This window comes from Penicillium digitatum, chromosome 4 (genome assembly GCF_016767815.1).
Source record: "Penicillium digitatum chromosome 4, complete sequence".
NCBI classification, from domain to species: domain Eukaryota; kingdom Fungi; phylum Ascomycota; class Eurotiomycetes; order Eurotiales; family Aspergillaceae; genus Penicillium; species Penicillium digitatum.
In genome coordinates this window covers 87,456-111,518 of record NC_089387.1, presented here as the reverse complement: position 1 = coordinate 111,518, position 24,063 = coordinate 87,456, and the positions used below count along the sequence as shown (strand labels likewise).

At 48.1% G+C, this 24,063-nt stretch overlaps 9 protein-coding genes and 1 non-coding gene across 10 annotated transcripts; 6 read left to right on the top strand and 4 right to left on the bottom strand.

Moving 5' to 3' along the window:
- Positions 1-496: 496 nt before the first annotated feature.
- Positions 497-4,037, top strand: Pdw03_0039 (uncharacterized protein; the record flags this gene model as incomplete). The annotated part of the gene is made up of 4 exons (XM_066099487.1): positions 497-2,585; positions 2,664-2,791; positions 3,167-3,907; positions 3,978-4,037. The coding sequence occupies 4 exons, from the start codon at positions 497-499 to the stop codon at positions 4,035-4,037; spliced, it is 3,018 nt and encodes a 1,005-aa protein (XP_065957214.1).
- An 809-nt stretch (positions 4,038-4,846) lies between these two features.
- Positions 4,847-5,916, bottom strand: Pdw03_0038 (uncharacterized protein; the record flags this gene model as incomplete). Its single annotated transcript, XM_066099486.1, has 4 exons — positions 4,847-5,097; positions 5,314-5,533; positions 5,789-5,799; positions 5,850-5,916. 4 exons carry the CDS (start codon positions 5,914-5,916, stop codon positions 4,847-4,849), a joined length of 549 nt encoding a protein of 182 aa, XP_065957213.1.
- Positions 5,917-9,019: 3,103 nt separating this feature from the next.
- Positions 9,020-9,598, top strand: Pdw03_0037 (putative RNA-directed DNA polymerase from transposon X-element; the record flags this gene model as incomplete). The annotated part of the gene is made up of 1 exon (XM_066099485.1): positions 9,020-9,598. One exon carries the CDS (start codon positions 9,020-9,022, stop codon positions 9,596-9,598), a length of 579 nt encoding a protein of 192 aa, XP_065957212.1.
- A 1,303-nt stretch (positions 9,599-10,901) lies between these two features.
- Positions 10,902-11,033, bottom strand: Pdw03_tRNA120. Its single transcript has one exon. It is a non-coding gene; the product is annotated as a tRNA-Ile (tRNA).
- Positions 11,034-11,522: 489 nt separating this feature from the next.
- On the top strand, positions 11,523-13,342 carry Pdw03_0036 (FAD dependent oxidoreductase; the record flags this gene model as incomplete). Its single annotated transcript, XM_066099484.1, has 6 exons — positions 11,523-11,660; positions 11,869-12,427; positions 12,487-12,734; positions 12,788-13,003; positions 13,061-13,153; positions 13,205-13,342. The coding sequence occupies 6 exons, from the start codon at positions 11,523-11,525 to the stop codon at positions 13,340-13,342; spliced, it is 1,392 nt and encodes a 463-aa protein (XP_065957211.1).
- Positions 13,343-15,647: 2,305 nt separating this feature from the next.
- Pdw03_0035 (Lipase/esterase family protein) lies at positions 15,648-16,790 on the top strand (the record flags this gene model as incomplete). The annotated part of the gene is made up of 1 exon (XM_066099483.1): positions 15,648-16,790. One exon carries the CDS (start codon positions 15,648-15,650, stop codon positions 16,788-16,790), a length of 1,143 nt encoding a protein of 380 aa, XP_065957210.1.
- A 323-nt stretch (positions 16,791-17,113) lies between these two features.
- Positions 17,114-19,886, top strand: Pdw03_0034 (Lipase/esterase family protein; the record flags this gene model as incomplete). The annotated part of the gene is made up of 2 exons (XM_066099482.1): positions 17,114-17,182; positions 17,247-19,886. 2 exons carry the CDS (start codon positions 17,114-17,116, stop codon positions 19,884-19,886), a joined length of 2,709 nt encoding a protein of 902 aa, XP_065957209.1.
- Positions 19,887-20,248: 362 nt separating this feature from the next.
- On the bottom strand, positions 20,249-21,533 carry Pdw03_0033 (ATPase-like, ParA/MinD; the record flags this gene model as incomplete). The annotated part of the gene is made up of 4 exons (XM_014679011.2): positions 20,249-20,907; positions 20,973-21,092; positions 21,193-21,328; positions 21,450-21,533. The coding sequence occupies 4 exons, from the start codon at positions 21,531-21,533 to the stop codon at positions 20,249-20,251; spliced, it is 999 nt and encodes a 332-aa protein (XP_014534497.2).
- Positions 21,534-21,808: 275 nt separating this feature from the next.
- Pdw03_0032 (Protein bfr2) lies at positions 21,809-23,509 on the top strand (the record flags this gene model as incomplete). Its single annotated transcript, XM_014679012.1, has 3 exons — positions 21,809-21,878; positions 21,949-22,051; positions 22,105-23,509. 3 exons carry the CDS (start codon positions 21,809-21,811, stop codon positions 23,507-23,509), a joined length of 1,578 nt encoding a protein of 525 aa, XP_014534498.1.
- Positions 23,510-23,751: 242 nt separating this feature from the next.
- Positions 23,752-24,063, bottom strand: Pdw03_0031 (uncharacterized protein; the record flags this gene model as incomplete). Its single annotated transcript, XM_014679013.2, has 1 exon — positions 23,752-24,063. The coding sequence occupies one exon, from the start codon at positions 24,061-24,063 to the stop codon at positions 23,752-23,754; it is 312 nt and encodes a 103-aa protein (XP_014534499.2).

The following is a 24,063-nucleotide window of genomic DNA, read 5'->3' as shown; positions in this document are numbered from 1 at the left end:
GGAAGGTCACGTGACCACCACTGTTTGCTCCCAGTACTTAGTCTCAGTCATAGCATGTAGATAGTTTCTCTCTCTCTCAACGCATCAAGAGATTTCCAGTTACATCTACATTCATCGTAGATCTCTAGTATCTCTAACAGGTTATGAGCCTCGCGCTTTCGAGTCCTCTACATAACTGTACAGACTCGAAACCCTGGTTTTCCTCCCATTGGTGTACTGCGTCGCACCACCCCACTGTGGAACCTATGTGGTCTCGTTTTGACCCCACAAACCAGAGTTTTCATCACCCTATTGGACGAGATTAACACCTCGCCTACCCCTTGGGATCTTCATCCATTGTAGGTGGATCCTATCTCGTCGCCGTCAAATCACGTCGCCGACAACCCTCGACAACCCGAAAATCGGACCGTCGAACCCCACATTCCACTCGCTACCCGCTGTAGCGAGCCAATCACATACCTCTCTTGACGAGCACATCGGTGCGGAAGAAGACGTCATGCAGGCCTCATACAATATTGAGGACTTTACCATCAACAGCCATGAGATTGACATCTCATCTGCCGTCCCAAAATTGAAGGGACAATCCAACTTCAGAGACTGGGAAACCGCTCTCTACATAGCTCTTGCAGCTAACAACCGTTACTACACATACATGATTTCTAATGGGATCCCAATCCCAAAGATCCCCGAGTATCAGGACTCCAGTCCTGAAGCTGTTCGCAATCTTCTTATTGAAGAAGCTCAGGATCTTGCAGGTGATCATACTACAACAGTTGTCATCTCTGTTGCTGAAATTCGTGATCGTGTGAAGCAAGTCATCGAGTCAAACATTGTACTCCGAAAAGAGTATAACTTGAAATGTACAAACTGGGATCTGTGCAATTCGAGAGCGAATCTCTTACTAAGAGGCACTCTCTCTCCAGAGCCTTTTTCTCATATCGCTCAAAACACTGATGTACGGGACTCATTTAAGAAACTGCGTGCGACGTACGCTGTTACATCCCATCAACATTCATTCGCCCGCTATACCAAGTGGACTGATCTTCGCTTTAAGAATGGAACTGCTAGCGAGTTTGTACGCAAGTTCCAGGAAACTCTTCGTGATCTCACATCTATTGATGGCAAGATAAACTCGGTATATGTACTATGCCAGTTCAAGAAAGCCATTAATGAAAACCCCAAGTGTTATGCCTTTCTCCAGAACCTTAGGGTTGATGAGAAGGATGTCAATCTCATGGACCAAGTCTACGCCGAATTCCTCGAGGTAGACATCCATAACCGGTCTATGAACCCTTCCTACAACGCAAACTCGACTACTGTTCAAACCTCGTCGTCGTCGCACAATGACAAGAAGAAAGACACAAAGAAAGGAGGCAATGACAAGCAATCCAATTCGAATAACTCATCGAGTAATAATAACAACAAGGACAAACCCTCGAAGAAGAAGACCGACTTCGTCAGAGAAGAGAACGTCATCCTTTGCAGACATCATGGGACTCTTGGAAATCATTACTCCAACAAGTGTCCCTTGCTAAAGAATTCGGCAAACGCCACTACCATTCAACAACCTCAGCAGCAACCTCTTTTTCAACAGGTTGCAGTCCCTCAACCAGGCCAAATCATAGGCCAGGTTGACAACCAAGGTCGGATCCTTTCTCTACCGCAACAACAGCCTCGCCAGGGAGCGAATGCAATCTTTGCGCCAGCATCCTACCCCACCGTACCGCAAAAAGGCCCTCCATCGGGGGATCCCCTAGCGCGGTATAACAATCTCTTTACGAATGTGCTCTTTGCCGGTATCCAGGCAAATGCAGTTCATGGTTCCCATATTGTGTCGAAGGAAGGCCTATTGGCTAACGACAACAATGATGTTACCCGCTGGATGATCGATTCCGGTACTAGCACACATATGACTCCCCACAGATCTGTCTTTGTCAACTTTAGACGGTGTGTATTGCCTGTTTCGACAGCCACTGGGGATGTCTTCTACACTGAGGGATATGGAGATGTAATCCTACACCTGCTGGATCAAGATTCATCAGGAAAAATGGCCCCTCTCACTCTCCAGAAAGTGTGGCTTGCGCCAGATCTTCGCTCCAGCTTGATCTCTATGTCTGCTCTCGACAAGGCAGACATTGGCACATGGACAAAGAATGGCATGATGACATTCAAACATCAAGATTTCTATGGCCCAGAGTCTACCATTGGTTTTGCTACCTGTGAAGGAGAACATTACTGGTTGAACTGCGCTGGCATTGACAAGATTGATCATATGATTGACTGTAATCTTGTTACTGGCTCTCCAAACTCTGTCTTTGCTACACAGAGAGAGATCATACCTATCTCCATCGATCTGGCACATCGTCGAGCTTGTCACGCCGGCGAGGAGCGTGTACGAAAGATGGAGATATTTGCTGACGGCGTCAAGCTAAAGAAAGGCGCCGGCGTCACCTTTCCTTGTGCTCCTTGCATTAAGGGTAAGGGCCACGCATTACCTTTTGGCAAAGAACGATCTATTAGATCAAAGCCTGGCGAGTTCATTCATCTAGACGTCTGGGGACCGATCTCTATCGCGTCTCACGGAGGTGAGCATTATTTCGTGACGTTTACGGATGATGCAACCCGATTTACATGGCTGTTTCTACTAAAATCACGATCTCAAGTCACCGAGGTCTACATACAATTGGAGACCTATTTGAAGACTCAGTTTAACTACGTCATCAAGAAGGTCCACGGCGATGATGCTCCAGAGCATAAACCACTTGCTGCTTACCTTGCTAGCAAGGGAACGGTATGGGATCCAACTCCTCCCTACACCAAGCAACTGAATGGTGTCGCCGAGATCAAAAATCGTCATCTTGTTGAGCCGTTAGTCGCTGTTATGGCCGAGTATCAGCTTCCAAAATATCTTTGGGGACTTCTTCTTGGTGGAATCAATTACACCATGAATCGCCTCTACGCGTCGAAGATTGGCATGTCTCCTTACGAAGCCTTTTTCGGCAAGAAGCCAAATCTCTCAAACCTTCGTGCTCTCGGTTGTCAATGCTGGTTTCTCATCCCAAAAGAGAAGCGAAATACAAAGCTAGATCCTCACATGGAGGAGGCAAGGCTGCTCGCGTACGACGAAGGAGACAACTATGTGGTCTACAACGTCCGTACCAAGAAGATTGAACGTTCACGGAACGTCATTTTCAATGAGAATCCTTCTCCGGCAAGTCTGCCTGACCCTGCCTATGATCTTAATATTACAGGCATGAACCAAGAACATGAACATGATTCGCAGGATCGTCATATCCCAATCGATTTCCTACGGCCTCACCTCGAGAATCCGTTTAACATACGATCTACCTCCCCACCCTCTCCTACGGTCGAAGATGATCCCGAGGATCAAACGAGGGCTCCGAATGCTCTCGACCCGTCGAATCCCGCGCTCTTTGAAGAAGATCTTGCATGGTCAAATGATGAAATGGCGGGCAGTTTTGGCAGGTGTGTGGTGGAACAAAGGGTGGATACTGGTGCCCACTTTGAAGCAGGTGGGCGAGGGGTTCTCGTCGAACCACAGCCTGTTTCCCGACAGGTTGTTAATATGGACATTCCCCTGGAAACAACCATTGATCTATCTCAGGAAGATCCTCTGCAAGATGACGAGGATCATGATCAATCACCATTACAGCATGATCAAGTAACTTTTGAACATAATTTCTCTCGCCTAGATCCGGTACCGGATGACAGGAGTCGAGATCAAAGCTATGTTCAACCCATTCAGCCCATTCAGCCAGAAACTGGCCAGTTACGACGATCAACACGGATCAAGAATCCTAGCAGAGCTTACATTGAAAGCCTGGCTAGCAAGTCATTCTTTGATTCCAATGTTCTTCGGTTGCTCGCTGAACAGCCAGAGATCCTAGTCAGTCTTTTCGCAAATGCTACCTCGAATGAGCAGTACGCTGTATCCAAACTGACGCCTAAAGACATAGGCTTTGAACCTAACAGTTGGGAACAAGCTATGTCCTGTGTCGAGAAAGACAAATGGCTAGTCGCTGCTCACAAAGAACTACATCGTCATCTTGTTAACGGCACCTGGAGAGTGATGTCCAGGACTAAGAGCAAGAAGAAACCTCTTACCCTCCGATGGGTGTTCAAAGTTAAGCATGACGGTACCTACAAGGCACGGCTTGTTGCTCGTGGCTTTCGTCAAGATCCCGACTGCTGATATGGCAGCGGATGGACTGACAAAACCCCTTGGCAAAACGCTATTCAAGCGCTGGATCATCCAAATGGGCCTCACGGTCTATAAAAACGCGCTGAATGGATAATTTACGGTTTGCATACTACAAATGGGGGGTTAATGAAGGTCAAAAACTGGTTTTTTACATGGAGAATTGGGGTTGTTTAAACTATGCTGTCGACTAATAGTGCTAGTCGTGGGGGGTGTTGGAAGGTCACGTGACCACCACTGTTTGCTCCCAGTACTTAGTCTCAGTCATAGCATGTAGATAGTTTCTCTCTCTCTCAACGCATCAAGAGATTTCCAGTTACATCTACATTCATCGTAGATCTCTAGTATCTCTAACACGATTGAAGGGGTTGGTTCTGTCAGGACCAAACATGCGTTTATTTCAGTGGTAAGGAAATATTGGTAAGCTGCATTAAGATCATGTGACAGGCTATAAGGGGGAAAGTAAGCGAGAGTTATGCTAGTGCGGATGTGGATATCAACTCATATCCGCAGTGCGGATGTGGATATCAACTCATATCCAATATCCGCAAATTGCGGATATAAGGATCGATCTGATATCCATTGGAGCGGATATGCCGCAGTCTACCCACAGATATCTGCGTCTTCTCAGATGGCTCCGAGCAGTGGCAGGAGGGCATCAAGTACGTAGGCTATGGCTTCGTACTTATGGTAAACGGCACCCAAATCGACACTGGCGCTGGCGCTTAGTCTTCCGCACGACCCAGTAAAACCCAGACCCAACCCAGACCCAACCCAGTCTGGGTTGGGTTTTGGGTCGAACCCTTCGACCCAGTAATGGGTCTGGGTCGGAGGGTTCGACCCAGTACTGGGTCTGGGGCCCCAAACTGGGTTACAAACTAAACAAACATGCTAAGGATTCTAAATGTATAACTTATGCATTTATTCGCGGTAATTTTGAGTATTTGCTTTACTTGATTATATCTAATTTTATTTGTAAAAAGGGTAAAAGAGATGCGTATAATTGAGGATTCTTTGTCAAGCAAGCTAATGGTATTCAAATAAATCATCTTCCCTGCTTTTACGTTTTCTCCCTGATGCTCGTGTCTGTGTACAGGTTGGTGGTAATGATGGCGAGCAAGGACGACCATATTCACTTGTAGGTAAGGGCCTCTCCTCCGGTATATCCTCTGGTCTATCCTCAATTACAACCTCAATTGCATCCCCTGGTTTATCTTCCAGTTCATCCTCCTGCTCCTCTGTATCACTAATTGGATCAACCTCAATCTCACTGAGCTTCTCTTCCCTCTCCTCTTTTGCCGCCTCAAGCTCATCCTGGGAGAAAATTTTCTCAAGAAGTGTTGCTTCCTGCTCCTCCATATCAAATTTCGTTGTACAAAGAAACATCATTAATGCCTCGACAGTCTCACTCTTCATTCTACCACGACGATAGTGACAAATATCTCGAGCGGTATTAAAGAGGCGTTCAACTCCTGCGCCAGTTGCTGGAAATGAGAGTGTATCTCGCGCAAGGGCAGCAATGGCCGGAAAGCGAGCCTGGTGCTCTTTCCAGAAAGTAAGCGGCCTAACAGAAACAGTATCTATATCTATATTAGTATTATTATCACACATACTCTTTGTATTTACTTACCGCTGTCAAGATATTGACTGATTTCATCAGTAATGGCTCGTGGTTGTATATCCCTTCCATCAAGCATCTCCTCTAGCCTTGAGCTTGGATGGGCTATCGTTAGAGAGCTTTGTAGATCACGACTGCTTATTCTAACTTGTGCTTGATATGGAACAAGGGCTTGTTCAAAAGCAAGTCGATAGGTATCTCGCCATTTCTGATCCCAATCACTGGAGAGGAAGAATTTGAATTTGTTCACCGGTGCAAGCATTGTACTGATTGCATAGATATTCCCTCGAAGATCATCAGCTTGGGAGTAATACTCATCAAGCTTAGACCGACCAGCTTCAAGGGCCTCTAGCATCTGTTTTTTCCATGGGACACGCTTTCGGCGTAGCTGTGCCTGTGATCGCTCAAGATGATCAAACAGTTTGTTGTAGATCTTAAACACATAGTGGGCAGTGACATCTCGAGTCTTTGATAGCTGTGTTGTATAATCAAAGAAGGGCTCGGTGATACAAAGAAGATAGTCGATCTGACGCCACTCTTGCTCGCTGAGTAGCATCTCCTCACAATCATACTCTGTACAGAATAAAGAGAAGATAGCACGTAGCCTCTTTGCCCGGCGAAGCATGAGGAACGTAGAATTCCATCGTGTCTTTACATCTTGGATTGGAACGATCTTGATATTAGTTGTCTGAAGATTGTAAAAGGTCTCTCTGCGCTGGGGACTTGCATTGACGTAAATCGCAAGGTAACGGACTTTGTTCAGTGTGGAGGAGATCTGACTTTGCTTCGCATTTTCTTGGGCTAGCCTTGACTGCTTCTCTGTCCACCTTGTCTCGGCTGATTCATTTAATGGAACTGCCTTGATCCGAGCAAGAAGCTGATTGAGGCTGAGCTGGATAACGTGGGCAAGACATGGTATTCGGGTGATAATAGTATCATCTGACAAAGCCTGTTGGAGAGCAGTAGCTAATGTCTTGTTGTTTGATGCATTATCTGTTGTCAACCCGAATACTTTATCTTCAATGTTGTGCTCCACTAGGGTTTCTATAAGAACACTACTCAGGTAAGAGCCGGTATGTGTACCATGAAGCGGCTTAAACCCAAGTAGTACCTCACGATATACCCAATCACTGTCAATGAAATAGCCAGTAATAGCCATAAATGCCTGCGAGAATGGAGATGTCCAGCAGTCAAGCGCAATGGATATCTTTGAGCCAGAAGGCAGCGTACGAAGGATACGCTGCTGCCGGTCTTTGACTAGACTGCCCAATCGGCGACGGATGGTATCGGCAGATGGGATCACTGGAGGGGATGGGGCGGAACGAGCTTTATTGATGATGCGTTTGAATGATGGATGCTCGATCAGATGGAATGGGAGCCGGTTGAGAGTAAGAAATTGGAGGAGATCCTCCTCCCAATCTTCTTGTAAGAAGGGTATGCTTGCTGAAACTTCTCCCTAGAATAATAATAAATTAGTATAGTTACTTGATTTTATGATAGAAAATATACCTCTCGTTGTAGGAAGTTTGTAATCTCCGCTTTCTTCCCCTTTTCCGACCGTAAACAACCAGCCGTTTTCCGATGTTTCTGGATGGTTGATGTGCCATGATACTGCGCTTTGCCTGTGCTGTTCGGGCTTAGTGTATAAGGATGCTCTAGGATCTTCCCACAGCGCTTGCACATAACCTTTGGTGCGCCATCAATACCCTGAGCTACCTGATGGTAGCTATTCCAGATCTCTGTATGGCGGTTCGAATCCCATTTAAGCTTGCTTTTCCTCCCGTAGTCAGTCTCTAACCACCAGTCCACAAAATCGTTATGTGACATTGTATCGTATAGAATAAACCCTTTCCTACGGTCGGGTCCAACGCGTTTCAATAAAGGGGGGATTGGGAGGGGATCATCTGGTCTTCGGAAGTTTGAGTCGATTGTGTGTTGACTTGCGGATGGTGTGACTTGTCCAGTTGAAATATATGAGAGATCGTCAAGATCACCACCATAGAGCGACGATGCAAAGTCGGAAAGTTGGCTTTGAGACATAACATGAGAATGACATATAATATATACAAATGGATGTAAGGGGAGAAATTCTTTAACGTACAAAGGTAGAAATGCACTAAAGTTGTAGAAGTGTCTAGGAATATTGATATATCAAATATAGTAAATCATCCTACTCTTGTTGATTGGTCTATTATACTAAAATTATATGGGTCTAAAGAAATACCCCTGAGATAACCCAGTCAAGACCCAGTCAAGACCCAGTCATAACCCATTTAACCCAGTAAGAACCCAGTAAACCCAGTAAAACCCCAGTCAAACCCCAATTCCCACCCCAGTTCCATTAATCCTTCTCAAAATATTTCTTCCTACCCTCCCTTCAAGTCGCATATACCAAGTAGATTAAGAGGTAGTAAGTAGTTTTGAATATAAAAGTTTACTAGATATCTATCCATAGTTATATAAGCTCTAGAATTAAACAGAAGAAGAGAAATAAATGAATTCAAAAATTATTTTACTCTGTAGATGAAAATATATATTACGTTGATGTGTGTTGAATATATATATCTGCAACTTGGGGTATACTTTGTATTTTAAATGGAATGCAATCCTACGCCTGAGAAAACCAGCAGCCAACACATACCACCTTTCCATATGAAATAAAGCATTTGAAGAAGTAATTAATCTTGAACCAGATATATTACTTTGGAGAACGAGGTTATTTCTTAAAATTTCCTTTGCCTTGTTGGTAGAGAGTGTAGCATTTCGATGTAGAAACCATAACAGGGGAAAATGACAGTATGTTATTTAAATATTTATGCCATAATTTATGCAGAAACTGGGTCGAACTGGGGCTATACTGGGTTTTCTGGGGCCCCAGTCACTGGGTCTGGGTTGGGTCTGGGTTATGAGGTTTCGACCCAGACCCAGACTGGGTTGGGTTCTGGGTCGAGACCTTCGACCCAAACTGGGTCGTGCGGAAGTCTACTGGCGCTATCAACTCACGCTCTCATGTTTTCGACGCCGAAGCAATCGGAGCCTGGCGAGGGCTCGAACGGGCAATCGCGGTAGCTCCGCCTAGGTCGAAAATCTGGCTCTGTATTGACAGCACATCCGTTATCTGGTGTATTAGGGGGAATGCCTCTAACTCCTCGCAATGGGCATTTTTAGCCTGCCACCGGGCTATGGAACAGCACAATATCAGTCTCCGATGGGCCCCTGGGCACACTGGGATCGAAGGGAACGAAGCTGCTGACACCTTAGCCGGTGAAGGCGCGCTACGCGGTAGTGCTATAGGGATGGAAGCCGAACCCACGATTAGCGGGATCCGATCTATCTTCCGGGAACTTCGGAACGAGGCTCGCTTGCGCTGGTGGGACACGGTCTCTCAAAAACTCTCCCAGTGGTACCGACGCTGGTCAGACACCTACGAGATTGATTCACTGCCGGAACTCGAACTCCGACGACCAGCGCTCCACCGCTGGCTTGCCCTCCGCTCGTCGCATGGCGACTTCGACTGGTACCACCGCAAGTTCAACCACGAAGACGCCAAACTCGACTGCTCATGCGGCCGCCGAAAGTCACCAGAGCACCTCGCTCTCTGCCACAAAACCCAGAGGTCTTTCCGACACTGGCCAAAACGCCCCCCGACACCTCCAACCGACAGGACAGAGGCAGTCGCCTACCTTCGCAGCCTGGACCCCAAGCAGTTTGTTGAACTACTGGAGCTCACAAGCTTCTACTCGCGGGTCTGCACGAGGTAACTCCTTCATTTGTTTCCTCAACAAAGTCTTTTGGCACCCGCCAATCACCACACACCTGGACCCCCCGGTGTTACGCACTGCCTAACTGGTCACAGTTATGTTAGAAGCTTTCCTGGTTATACTTGCCTGTGCTGGTCCTCCAACGTCAATGATCTGTCTCTCAACCGAGCTGTTGCTGCGCACAGTCTTATCCAGCCTAAGTCCTTTTGAGGGTATCAGGGAACGATGCCAGGTAGAGCGCCGAGTAGATCTATACCGCAGTATTGGTCTGTTCGTTGGTGTTGTCAAGTGATAATATAGTAAGTGAGTCAACAAGGTCGTAAGGTAAACACAAGTAACAATGTATGATTGAAGACGAAGAACTAAACTAAGTACATGAGAGAGTGTCCTTATATATCCTTCGCTTCCTGGGGTCGCCAGTGCTCCTGGGGTATATCCTACCCCCCGGGGTAGATCGACCCCTCTGAGTATATCCTACCCCGTGCAGGGATATACTCCTCCTGTGATCACGTGGTTGCTTGATTGGCTCTCGGTGGCCCATCTGTGTACCCGGTGGGTCACCACTGATTGGTGACGGGTAGGTCCGTAACACCCGGGACCCCCCGGGACCCTCATCCCCATGATGGCCGGCTCACACGTCGGAGACAGCCGTCATCAACTGGCTACTCAGCCCTCGCATTTACGAATGCATGAACTGCAATCTGTGGAGAAAGATCTTTGTATTATAGAAACCATAGCACTGCACGTCCCAATACCCCATGGGAGGTCGCGGGAGCAAGCGAAAGCTTGCTCCCTGCCGGACGTTAATTAAATCTACTACTACTACTACAGCTACCATATTATTGACTTCCTTGACGTAGACCATTATCAGGCTGGCATTTCCTGGCCCCACGGTGAGAAGTAGCAAAGGATCTCACTTTGGCTCCTAATTCCATAATAGTGAGAACAACGTTGGTGTCAAGGCAAATGGTAAGTCTGGTCGAACCCTTCTCTGGTTGACCTTTGCGCTGAGATCAGGTGGAATTCAACATTCAGATTGATGAATAATTTAGAAGGTTCCCATTTCCTTCACTATGATAGAGGGCACATTCTAGATACCTCTCAGTTCCAATATCTGAGGTTTACAGGACCCGCCGGAGCCAGCAGCTATCCAGCGTTGTCACTTCAGGCTGAGTTCCGGCTCCTTCATTTCGGCAAGCAGCCGATATCCACTTTGGGGGGTTACCTCTTAGTTTGGGTATAACAGAAAGGGACATTCTGCACATTGGAAATCCTGGAGGATTCAAAAAAAAAAGTTAAGAAAGGCCCGAACCGCGATTTGAACGCGGGACCTCGCACAGGTTCACCCGAAGCGCGAATCATACCTAATTAAGAATTAGTTGAGATTCGCAGGACAGCATATCAATCATGGAACATACCACTAGACCATCCGGGCGGTTGCGTGTTGGTGAATCACGATTCACAAAAGATCTACATCAAGAGCTGATCTACACACATCGTCTTCCAGTGTTGACCAATTTCTCCAATCCAAGGTTGATATAATTGAAAGTTAGGATAATTTTTATTGCGGTAGCTTAAAGGAAAAAAAAAAACAAGGGCAACACATAATAAGCATCGTTGGACGTGTGTATGGATGATGTTTATCGAAGGTCGAGAATATATCCACTCCGCCATCTAGGGGCATAAGTATACTACCGATCACGACGCAGAGATACCACATAGAAACGAAAAAACATCCACGGATGTTATTAGACCCCTCTGACATGATTCAAAGGGTCAATTTCGCTAATCAAGGTGCACTATCGTGAGGACCTCATGAGCCTTGAAGCTCTTGGCCTTATGGCGGGGACCTTCAAGCCCCCCCAAGTTGTACTACGTTCACTGAGTCACGACAACCCCAGATCCAAAGATAGCAGAGCCCAGAATGAAGGATCCCAAGTCAGTCGCTGTTATTGGAGGTGTGAGAAACATCCGGGTGTACGGTCTTTGGAGAGTGCTAACAACCCCTGGATGGAAGCCGGCATATTTGGCTTTTCACTGGCGATTGCCCTGCGAGATAGAAGTAAGTAAGGCATCTGCCTGAAGTCAGATTACCAATATCTCATGGCCCACAGACTATGAAGTGACCGTCTTTGATCGAAGTCAGTACGATGAAAATGGATACGACCCCACAGCTGATGATGTGCAAGCTGCATCCGCCGATCACAACAAAATTGCAAGGCACTTCCACTGTCACAGACCCATTTCCATGCTTAACCAAACAACATCAGTTCCGCGCATCATATGGAAAAGAGATTCACTACCAGCGTCTCGCCCTGGAAAGCCGAAAGGCGTGGGTTTCGGAGGACGAAAAGCGCGAATCAACGGAACAAGACGACGACAGAAATGTCGGACTGTTTGTTAATAGCAGAATGCTTCGTATACAGCCGTCCGACCAATTGGACGCCCTAGAGAAGGAAACTCTAGCCAACATGCAGCGTGCTGGTCTACGGGATACACAGTTTGTCAAGAGTGACCCCGCAGACTGCAAACGGGCTGAGAAGCTGGGTTGGAAAGATAAGATACTCAATTTCCATATTCCGGAGTCCGAAAGCACTTATGAGGCGGTACTTGACTCTCTGGCGGGATTCGTGAGGTGCAGCAATGCATGTGCGCAGTATCAAAAAGTGGCAGCCAACAAGGGCGTGAAGTTTCATCTCGGGCCACGGCAGGGAGCTGTTGATTACTTGGTCAAAGTGAAAAGCGACCGCGAGCCGACTAAAGATAAAGTTACAGGACTAAAGACCAAGGATGGTGTTATTCATGATGCGGATGCCGTTGTTGTGGCTGGTAAGTCATGAGAATCTTCCCTATCCCCATCCCCTTTTTTTTTACTCACAAACTCGAAGCTGGATCATTTTCGACGCAAATTCTCCCCGAATTAAGCTATCATCTCGAGTCTTCAGCTGGTAGTCTCGGAACCTTTAAGATAGACAAGAGCAACTCTGAGCTATGGGACAAGTACTCACCGGAACGATTTCCCGTGATGACCTGGAAGAGCACACCACGAGACACTTCTGGAAAAGACACAGGGAGCATTTACGTTCTACCAAGAACTCCAGAGGGCCTTTTAAAAATTGGATATCGTGGAATCAAGGTAGGTACGGTGAGTTAATTCTTCTCGATATCTGCTGACTGCGTTGTTTCCAGTGGACCAATTTCCAGCCAGCACCGCAAGATTCTCCATTCACCCAGGACGGTCAATGGTCGGTGCCTCTTCCAGCGAAGGAGTGCTCAATAATCCCAGAGCCTGCCTTGTATGCGATCAAGCAGTTTGTGTCTATCTTCTTGCCTGAGTTTGAGAATACGCCCCTTTTCTCTACCAAGCTATGTTGGTACACTGACTCGTTGGACAATTCATCTGTGGTGAGCATCGAGTCTATTCTTATCCCCGAAATCGCTACTGATCTGAATTTCAACCAGATTGATCATGTACCAACTTACGCAGAGAGATCTGTCTTCGTTTGCACAGGTGGTAGTGGTCATGGTGCAAAATTCCTGCCGGTCCTGGGAAAGGTAGGAAAGCCAAATGATGCGGCAAGATAATATCCAACTGACATCTCACAGCATGCGGCGGACATATTCGAGAATGGTGATCAAAGTTCATCTTGTATGCGCTCATTCTGGCGCTGGCGCCCTGACGCACCTAGGAGAAACGGGTTGGAAGAGGGCCCCGGTGGACCACGAGATCTTTCGCACCAGTAACAATTTGACATTGCAACTTCATACATAGAACTCCTAATCTGACCCTCAATTAGCCTAGAATACAACTAATTGCGCTTGGACTCACGCAGGATACATCATTGGCCCTGTGTCAGTTCTCACGGCAATGTCCAGCCAATCGTAAGATGCAATACCGGCACTAGGTCCTGATGAAGAACCACCGGGGCTTTGATAGCCATCCCCCTAAGACGACGATGACTTCATTTCTACAGCACCGATTCCAATGGTTGAACTTACTCGAAGATTGAAAGGACCGTGGAAGTCAACCCAATCAGCCGTGGGATTATCTCCATTCGCAAATTGCACATGGCCACCCGCATCTATGAGTCTTTGGAGCGCGGGGTCGGTAGAGTTTCGCAGAGGATACAAATCGTAAAGGCCTGATTGCCGCCGCTAGTCTGTAGTCCCTTCAAATCAATAGTATCTTTCACTCCGAAACGTAACTGCATATTGTGAATCCAAATTTGAATCAAGTCGGACTGCATCGTTGAACGTACCCCTGCAAGTAGCTTTGTTGATGATGGCGTATAGTAGAGCCTTGATGGCACCGCAACGCTCTTTGTCCTTGCACTGAATCGAAATTCGAGATGACCATGGTCGGGACCGCACCACCACTATAGTAGTTCATGCCATTGACCCTACATAGTTTGCCATAATCAACACTTGAAGTGGCAGAGATGGCCGAGGCAGCCAAGAAGAAAAGAGAAGTAGAGACCTGTCAAAGGCAGGAACCAAGGCCATAATGATTTGGAGCCATGACTTTGAAAGCCAATCCGTTCGGCATCAACCCCGTTGCAAGCCCAGAGATCCTGCCTCCGACAATTGCAATTGAGGTGTTCTTTGGTGAGCATTTTTGAAGCAACTCCTCCGCCGCTGTCTAACTCGTCTTGGATTTTGGCCGCTCCGTCGAACCAGGCTCATTGCGTCAGATTTGAGCCTGTGGGTGAATGGATTCCCCTACCTTTGCTGGAATCGGTCAGAACTTTACACCGTTATCTCACTGCAGAAGAAGAAATTGGCAGAAGAAGAGGATAGTAGCATAAGTTGGGATATTGAGCTACAATATAATACAGAGACACGTGGAAGTTGCGAACATCTTCCTGATCTGGACCGATTTTAGTTGCAGCTTGGACTCTCGGAGCAACCCTGGACCACTGCAGGTATAATGCTGTCTTTTGCATTCTCTGCGACCTGCTTGAAAGAGCCTAGGGGTTCCCAGCCATTAAAGCTGACCAAAAATGAATAAGTCTGCCCTGCTTACGGTGGATTGACAATACCGACTATGCCAGTCTGAATGGCCAATCTGATCATCGTAGTACCAAATTAGATTTGTGTCATCGACGAGAGTAACCACAGCGTTTGATGAAAATATTCATGGTCTTTGTGGTTATGCTTACGGATTCTGCAATTGGGACAAAGCCGCTAGAGGATTGCAGGGGTTGCAAAGAACGGCCTGGGACACTTGATAGATTGAATGATTCGGTCAAAATAAACCTCGAGATTTTCTTTCGTGGGGGGGGGGGGGGGGGGGGGATTCAAGGATAATACCGTCATCAACGGTAGTTGTAGTTGTTATACTATGTAGCATTCGATTTTTCATTGGCGTTGGGGAGAAGTTCTAAAAGAGTAAAAAACCCCAGCTATCTTCTTCACTGTAATTGAAGATGTCCGCATGCGACAGGTTGTTGGGCAGTCAATGAGATGCCTATACTACTCTCTTCTTTCCCCCTTTTCTTGAAAAGTCCTGGACCTGATATAAACACAGAAGCAACCTTGAAACTATGCATAACCCTATGTCCCCATAATCAGCATCGATGTGATATGCCACAAGCTTAGACACACCGGAGTTGTGTAGACCTTGACTTCGGGCTATCTTCCAGTTCTGACTGTCGACTGACCACTCATATTTCCTCCCAGTTGGAACCCATTGGGACTTGCAGTTGCCTTGATATTGGATGCGGCTGAATCGACACTTAATCAAGGTCTGACAGGCGCAGCAAAGTTGTATTACCTTGGACTTGAGTAGCTTCAGACACAAACCGACAAAATGAGATGGTACGTTTAAGTTACTCCAATAGGCATCTTGTAAGATTAAATCTCAATTCTTTGACAAGTCTGCCAAAAATATGTGAGTGGGAAATTCAAAAGCCACGGCCACAAAGACTTGGCTTGACGTAGCCCAGTTGGCATGTCAACCGTGCAACAAAGAGATGGGAAGGTATTTATTGGGATGACTCCCTTGTTAGATCGGAGTGGTCAATCTCAATCTCAATTTTTTGTTTTTTCAATGATTCGCCACAATTTTGCTTGGCTCTGGGCGATTCCTGCCCTGGCTCAAGTTCAAGTTCATAGCATTCATCCTCAAGGCCACAATGAGATCACCTATAGCTTCAATGTTCCCGATAATACTGCTAAGTCGGGCTCCGGTCCCATATACTTCCAGATGAATTCCACTCGCCAAGTGCAGTGGTTTGCCTTGGGCCAAGGAATGCAAATGGCAGGTGCTAACATGTTTATCGTGTACACGTCTGGCAACACTGTCACCGTTTCTCCGCGCTCGGGTGTCGGAGAAATTGAGCCATTGTACAACAAGGACGCCCAGATCAAAATCTTACATGGCAGTGGTGTGTACGACGGGGTCATCACTGCCAGTGTCCGATGTGATACCTGCCTGAAATGGAATGGAGGAATAGAAAACGTGACCAGCTCCTCAAGTCCATGGATTTGGGCCGTTAAATATGGAGAGGCCTTGAATTCGGTCAGTGTATCTGAGGGTATCACCCAACATGATGATCATGGCGTCACGACCATCGACCTTAAAAAAGCGACGGGCGGCAACTCAGTGAATCCCTTCGCCCAAATGGCCCGAGCATCCATTTCCCCCAGCGAAGAAGATCCGGGCTTTGCCGCCTTCCGAAGTACAGTCAAGAGGAAAAAGACGGCACATGCTGTGCTCATGGTTCTGGCTTTTGTGGTCATGTTCCCCTTTTTCGCGCTCGGACTTCACATTTTCCCGTCGAAATGGACGGTGAACGTTCACGGAACATTTCAGCTCCTCACTTTGGCCGTGGTTATGGCAGGCTTTGGACTAGGTATTTCTCTGGCACGGCAGATTGAATTAATCGATTCTTACCATACCATCCTGGGGATGATTATTGTGCCATGCCTTGTTCTTTTCCAGCCTGCTATGGGCATGCTGCAGCACACATTCTTCAGGAAAACAGGCAGAAAAGGACCTTTTGCTTATATGCACCGCTGGTTTGGACGGTTGATGATGATTTTGGGTATCATCAATGTTGGGCTTGGGTTCAAGCTTGCGCAAGCACCACGTGGGGCGGTCATTGCAACTAGCGTTGTTGCTGGTATAATTGCAATGGTTTATATTGTGATTGTTAGTTGGATTGGAAGACCGAGGAGACGCAATTTGTAACAAGATGGAGGTTAAGAGGTGGCCTAGATATGTGGGGTAAGAGATCGGAGGTTGGAATGTTCGCACCGCAGATCCCGAGATTTCTCCGATGACATCATCCTCCCCCTGTCCCTTTTCTGTCTCTTTGTTTTCACCGAGTCAACTCATTGGATATCCTTCTTTCAATCGCTTTTCGCTCCTTTTATGACGTCGGCCCAATTCGCGACCGGACCTTCACTTCTGTCTTTCGTTTAATTCTCATCATTGGTTTTGGTTCTTTTGGGTTTCTTGGATTTTGCGACAGCCAGCATACTTCTACTTTCTTCCTTACGAACAGAATCATTATGCCATTAAATACAGTCGCACTAGGTGTGGCATTGACTCCCACTGTTCTTCAAACTCTCATCAGTCATGTAAGTCGCAGAGGAATACCCTGATAGGGTCAGGATTGTCTGGCTGATAGCGCATGCTCCATAGTACCTGCATCGCAAATTGCTCCATAACAAACCCACCGTTCATGTTACCTACGATGAGGGTATCCAAATTATTCGACAATTTCTATTCTATGCATCTAAACACCCCGTCGAAGACCTTCAGGCGTTCACTCGCCAATGGGTCCCGAGCCCACATTGGGTGAGAACTGAGACCATCACAATCCCCGACGAATTCTTGTCCTCTGCTGCAGACGCTGTCACAAAGCAGCTGGGTCCTAAGGGTGTCACACGAGTTGGAGGAGAGAAATGGTGGCAATGGCGCGGGCCGTCTGGAGAGCTGAAGGGAGAGTGGATTGAGATGCGGAACCACTACAATCAAACGGAGGGGGCCGACAGGCATTGTAACCGGGTGATGCTATATGTCCACGGTGGGGCCTATTTCTTTGGAAGTGTCGACACCCACCGGTATATGATGCAGCGTCATGCGCGCAAACTGAAAGGACGTGTATTTGCGCCGGAGTATCGACTATCGCCGCAATTCCCTTTCCCATGTGGCCTTCATGACTGCATGGCGGCTTATCTCTGGCTGCTCAAGTCCCACGAACCAAAAGAAATTATACTTGCTGGTGACTCTGCGGGTGGCGGCCTGGCTCTATCGATGCTGGTCATCATGAGAGACCAGGGCATTCCCTTGCCGGCAGGCGCCATCTTGATCTCACCCTGGGTTGATTTAACACACTCTTTCCCAAGCATTATTGAGGATAACCCGGGCGATTATATCCCGGCCTATGGCTTCCGCCATAAACCCTCGCCTGCTTGGCCTCCTCCCAATGCCGATGATATCCTGGAAATGAAAAACCTTTCGCGCCAACCAACAGTGACAGCTGAGAATGTTAAAAAAGCCATTCCACAACCAAACAGCACTGCCGAAGAGACTGCTATCCGTGGTTATGCTATCCATGAGAATACCCCACCCGCAGCCGAGCGTGCCTACCCGGGCCAGCAGCAAGCCCCGAATCCTGCTAGTCTGCATGCCGAACCCGACAATATTCATGTTGTCTTGGACGGGAAGACAGTGGAACTGAAGGACCAAATCCAGTTGTATACGACGAACCAACTCATGTCCCACCCTCTTGTTTCACCAGTCCTCCAACCCTCGCTGGGTGGCCTGCCTCCTCTACAAATATTGACCGGCGGCGGTGAGATGCTTCGTGACGAGCAATTCTACATCGCCCACAAAGCAGCTAATCCGACAGCATATCCACCCAGTGACGTATATCTTGATGAATATGATCCCACCCGTGAGATTTTGAACAAGTATGAACCAACCTATGTACAGCTTCAGGTCTGGGACAACTTATGCCATGTTGCTCCCACTCTGAGCTTTACGCGACCAGCCAAGTATATGTTCCGCGCCATTTCCCAGTTTGGCTCTTGGGCGTTGGCGCGTGCACAAAATGGCGAGGTCGAGACTGTAGATGATAGTGCTCTATCGGCCGCTTCGTCAAATAGCTCGGAGGATGAAGATGTCCCGGGGCCTGAAACCGCGTTGAACAGTCCGCCTGGCACACCTGGGGCTTCCTGTGTCGGCAAGGCCGGGGATCCTCTTCCAGCGTTCCATCAATACATGATACGCCAACGAATTGATAAACGAGGGCATGTGTTCCCGCTAGATCCTCCCTCTTTCTATCCAGTGCTAAAGATACCACCTGCTCAAATTGGGGCAATCAATCCCTTGCTCATCCGAATGTGGTTGGACGCGAAGAAGGAATGGGATATCAGATTTGCTAAGGAGAAACTTCGAGTTCAGAGCCAACGCCTGAAAGAGCTGGCGCATGGCTTCCAAGACTTTGATGGCGAATGCCCCCCCCCGAGCTCCTTGGCCGCTCGGCGAGCTGCTCCTGGCGTACTACCAAAACGACATGCCAAGAAAAATCACGGCATGATGATGTGGAGCGGCTGGGGAAGCAGGCATGATGAGCGCAGGATGGAAATGGAGACGCGGGCCGAGGAATCAGGCAGACGTTCCACCCGTGTCAGCACTGATGCTGGGCAGGCTGGAGCATGGCCCAGCACTCCGGCGACGAATCCCCAAATCGAGAAAACCTCAGACCAATACCTTACCAACAACAAATCACAATCTAATGGCTACACAGCAGTAAGCCCGGACAAAAAGGAAGAGTTCAGTAATGGTGATTCTTCTACTGAACGCACGTCCACAGATCTAGAGACCGTCTCTCGAACTCTCTCGCAGAAAAGCGCTGGCCCAATCCTCATCTTGCCCGAGGTAAACAACAACAAATTCACAGATGAGAACGCCAGCACAAGGGCCCTTGTTCATGCAGCAGGCTCTCTACCTATGAAATCCGATCTCTCCTTAGCTCAAAGCAAATACCGACCAGCATCTGCCACAGGATCAGCCACCAGCCGAAGCGAGATGCTGTCGGACACTACTAGTACTGTTGGCGGCGACAAGGACTCAGTTGCCTATATGAACATGGCATCCGATACCGCTAGCACCCAAGCTGTGATTGGCGCGCGGGGTATCATTGCCCCAGTAACTGCTGGCGAGAATGGCTGTCGCTCTACAGAGACTCCATCTGTGTTCTCTGCGGCTGGTCAGGACTCCATGTCGCACCGATCTGAAATCTCAGAAAGAGAAGGCTTCAAAACCGCCGACTAAGCCTTGTAGAATTTTCATTGATGAACAGATCCCACTATATGTTATCATTTTTGATTGTCGTTCCAAATCGTTCCACCTTCTTTCTTCGATTTTTTTTTGGCTCTTTCAACGAAGCGCCATGCAGCGACCATTTCCTTTTGTTACTTTTGAGTATTGTGTTGGATAGAACCAATTTTGGCAGCCAACTGCGAGGTCTCGGCAGTCGACCATTATTTGCAGATGGAAGTAGTTCCGAGAATGAACAAAGTCTACCTCAAATGCCGAAGAACATGAATAGCCAGTAGCCAGCCACCGGATGATGCAAGTCTAACTTAATATTACACAATGTTTACAACTACATCCGAGCAAGATGTTTTGATGCCTTAATGCCAATTAAGACCAATCTTCCGAGCCACCTGCTCAGCAACACCAAGGAAAGCATCCCGTCTCGCACTGCGCTCAACGCTCTCCTCTGCAACAACAGTCGGCATCCCACGATCAGCATCCTCGCACACCCGAGCATCAAGAGGGATGTCACCAAGGAAGTCTACTCCAAGCCGCTTACACTCAGCCACGACACCGTGGTTCTCACCGTGCGCGTGATGGTGGCTATCACCATGCGAGAATATGCGAGTCTGAGTCCCACACTGTGGACACGCGAAATAGGCCATGTTGCGCACCATCCCGAGCACGGGAACTTCCATGCGCTGGAACATCCCGATACCGCGCACGGCGTCGCGGAGTGCAATATCTTGCGGCGTTGATACGATCACTGCCCCGTCGATGATGACTTCTTGATTGATTGTGAGTTGCACGTCGCCGGTTCCGGGGGGTAGGTCGAGGACTAGAACGTCTAGTGGACCCCATGAGACTGAGTGAAGGAGTTGGTGCATGGCTTTGGTTACCATCAGTCCGCGCCATGAGATTGGCGTGGTGTCCATGGGTAGTTCGCCTGTTGTGCTGTCGGCTTGTGCTTGGGGGAGGAGGTAACCCATTGACATAGATTTGAGGCCATAGTTTGTTAGAGGGACGAGGCAGTTGTCTGGAATGTTCATTAGCATCTTGATTATGGTTGCGATGGCAGTGAGATTAGAAAAGGAGACCCACTTTCGTCGAGGCGAGGTTCGCCGGAGAGATTTAGGAGGGTAGGGATTGAAGGGCCGAAGATATCGGTGTCAAGGATTCCAGTCTTGATACCACGGCGCGCAAATGATAGCGCGAGATTAACTGGTTAGATCTCTTTAGCGACTGTTCGTTCCGGCTCACAGGTCTTGCGCTGTGGCGACCCGGCTTGAGACACAGACAGTGACAAAAAATACCAACATACCTGCTATTGTAGACTTTCCCACACCTCCTTTTGCTGAAGAAACTGCGACAATTTTCTTGACATCGCGAATCTTGCGCTTTTCGGGCATTCCTCGGCGCGAACGGAAAGTTGGCGGGGTACCAGAGCGTGGTAGTCCCTGTTCATAATTAGTCAATGCAAGTCAAGCTAGCCAATCTAGCATTTGGACTGGTTCTTGAAGTCAATCGGTGAGCCAAGAGGTTATCACTGGAGCTTCAAACTGTAGATCAACCACTGACCAAAGGATTGTCATGCTGAAGAGCTCGACAGGTGGAAAAAAGCCTTGTGCCCCTGGCAATGGTACCAGATGGAGAAACCAACATACTGGCAGGCCAAACAAAGCAGGTGAGAAAGAGAAATGGAAGACCAAATAATTTGTGAGCAGCAGAAGTAGTTCCAATGCAAGATATCCGCTACGATACTGCCAGTTAAAAGGGCCGACCGCCTTTCATAGTTGAAGCTCCCACGCTTTGCATCGCCCATGTGAGCCTATACCGCCCACGGGCGCTAAACCTAGATAGGAATAATAATCCGTTATCCGGAAAAACACAAAAAAAAGTTGCTCGCCTGCCTCTCTTCTCTCCCCATTCCAAACACCATGGGCAAACCACGCGCAGGTCGTTCGCTATCTGATCAGCTCGCTGATTTTGAAGATCCAACTCCTAAGGGTATGTAAGAATGATGCATCAGCATATTCTCTTGGGTACTGGACATTCAATGCTTACTTCGCGCTTTTAGATTTCGATCCCGAAGACATTGATAATGGCCAACAATCAAGCGATGATGAAAGTGAAGATAGAGAAGAAGTGACCACAGGCAGGGAGCATTATCAGATTGTTGGGTGTGTAAAAATAGGGTGGATTTAGTATCAACAACTCGCTAATAATCAAACAGGAAAGCAAAGCTCCGAAAAGATGACCCCCTCCCCCTGGGGAAACAATATGATGGTGCCCGGGTCAGCCGGGCAGCGCTAGGTGCTGAAAGTGATGAAGATGACGATGACGATGACGAGGACTCAGACATTTCATCCGGCTCTGAAGAACTTGCCAGCGGCGACGATGCCCAGGCCCAGCAGAGTTCTGATGAGGACACTGAGGGAGGCGAGGAGGATGAAGAAGATGATGATGATGATGAAGAGAGCGAAGAGGATGACGAGGATGAAAGTGAGGATGCCGACGAGGTAGTGCACAAGCGCTCCAAGAAGACCCACCAAGATGTCCGACATGGCAAAACAAGCAGACCGTCCAGTGACCGCGAGGAGATTCGGAAACTAATGGCAACGGATCAGAAAACTATTGCTGCGACAATCTCCTCGGCAGCTAAGGCCGATGCTACAAAGGGAAAGGCCGTCAAGCAACAACGTATGACTTTTGATGCGCTCCTCAACGCGCGGATGAAGCTTCAGAGTGGACTAACATCTATCAATGGTATTGCTGCTGTCTTGGGCTCGAAGAATGAAGCAGATGGAAAAGAGGTGATGGACGACGAGGAGGAAGTTGTTGACGAGGAAGCAATCAAGTCAGCAGAGTCAGCTGCGCTCGCATTGTGGTCAACTCTCGAGGATTTACGTACTGTCCTGGCGGATGCTACCGCCAAAGAAGACAGCAAAAAGCGCAAGCGACCCTCCCCTGTCTCGCCTACTACTAGCTCCGCCTCGCTATGGGAACGCATGGCTGAACTGGAGTCTGAGTCCATTTCGCACCGTCGCACCATTCTCGACAAGTGGTCCTCGAAAGTTCGTGGTGTTTCTGCGTCTCTCCCCAATGCCAGAGGTAAACTACTCGGTTCTACCTCCGGTCGCCAACAGACCATCACAGCCGTTCTCGATGCGCAAGTCGCCACGGAGATTGGCGAACGATCTTCCAAGCGTTCGCGCACATCTGACAAAGAACCTCTCTACGATGACGGTGCTTTTTACCAGTCCCTTTTGCGCGATCTCGTCGAGCAGCGTATGTCCTCGACCGATGCCATGACTAGTGGCTTTGACAACTTGCACCAGCTGCCCTCCCGTCTGCCCATTCACCCCATCACCGGTATGCGCAACGATAAGGTCAAACGAGACATTGATACCCGTGCTTCAAAGGGCCGCAAGATGAAGTACAACGTGCATGAAAAGCTTCAGAACTTCATGGCTCCTGATGACCGTGGTTCCTGGTCTACGCGCGCACGAGATGAGTTCTTTGCTTCTCTGCTCGGTAAAACGGCCAGCGGGTTGCTCGGTGAAGGCGATGAGGATGCCAGCGACGAAGAGGATGATGCTGATCGGGAGGAAGGTGGCTTGAGACTGTTCCGAAACTAGAATCGTATCCATCTACGCGTAATCTTGCACAGAGAGTGGATACAGCCATATAATTTAAAAAAAGGCAAACCTTTGGTGCATAATCATACTAAAATCCCCCTCCTGCAGTCTTTTATAGAGTATACTGCAGTTGATTCCCGGCCCACTAGTACAGGCTCAGCTCATGCACACGTAGGGAATCCAAGGCTCTGTCAACATTGCAAATTGAAACTGCACTTGACATGATTTCCTTTCTCATCTTCTCAGGGTGTATACAGCGGTAATGGTGGTTCCTCGTTCAATGTTGCTGTAATTCCCGACATCTCCAATGTTCCCTGGTGCCATTCAAACTTTGTCGTTCGTGGTAACCCTAACATCTTCTCGCGCACTGCTTGCTGCAGTCGATGTTGTCGTTCTACCTCTTCCTCTGGTGACAGAAATTGATGTTTGCCCTCTTGGTTTATGATAACGGCGCCGCTAACATCATTATAGGAAGGTGGGAATTCGCTTGAAAGTAGCTTTGATGTGCTCTTGTGCTCTTGGGTTGCGCTCATGGGGAGAGATGAGCTTTGCAT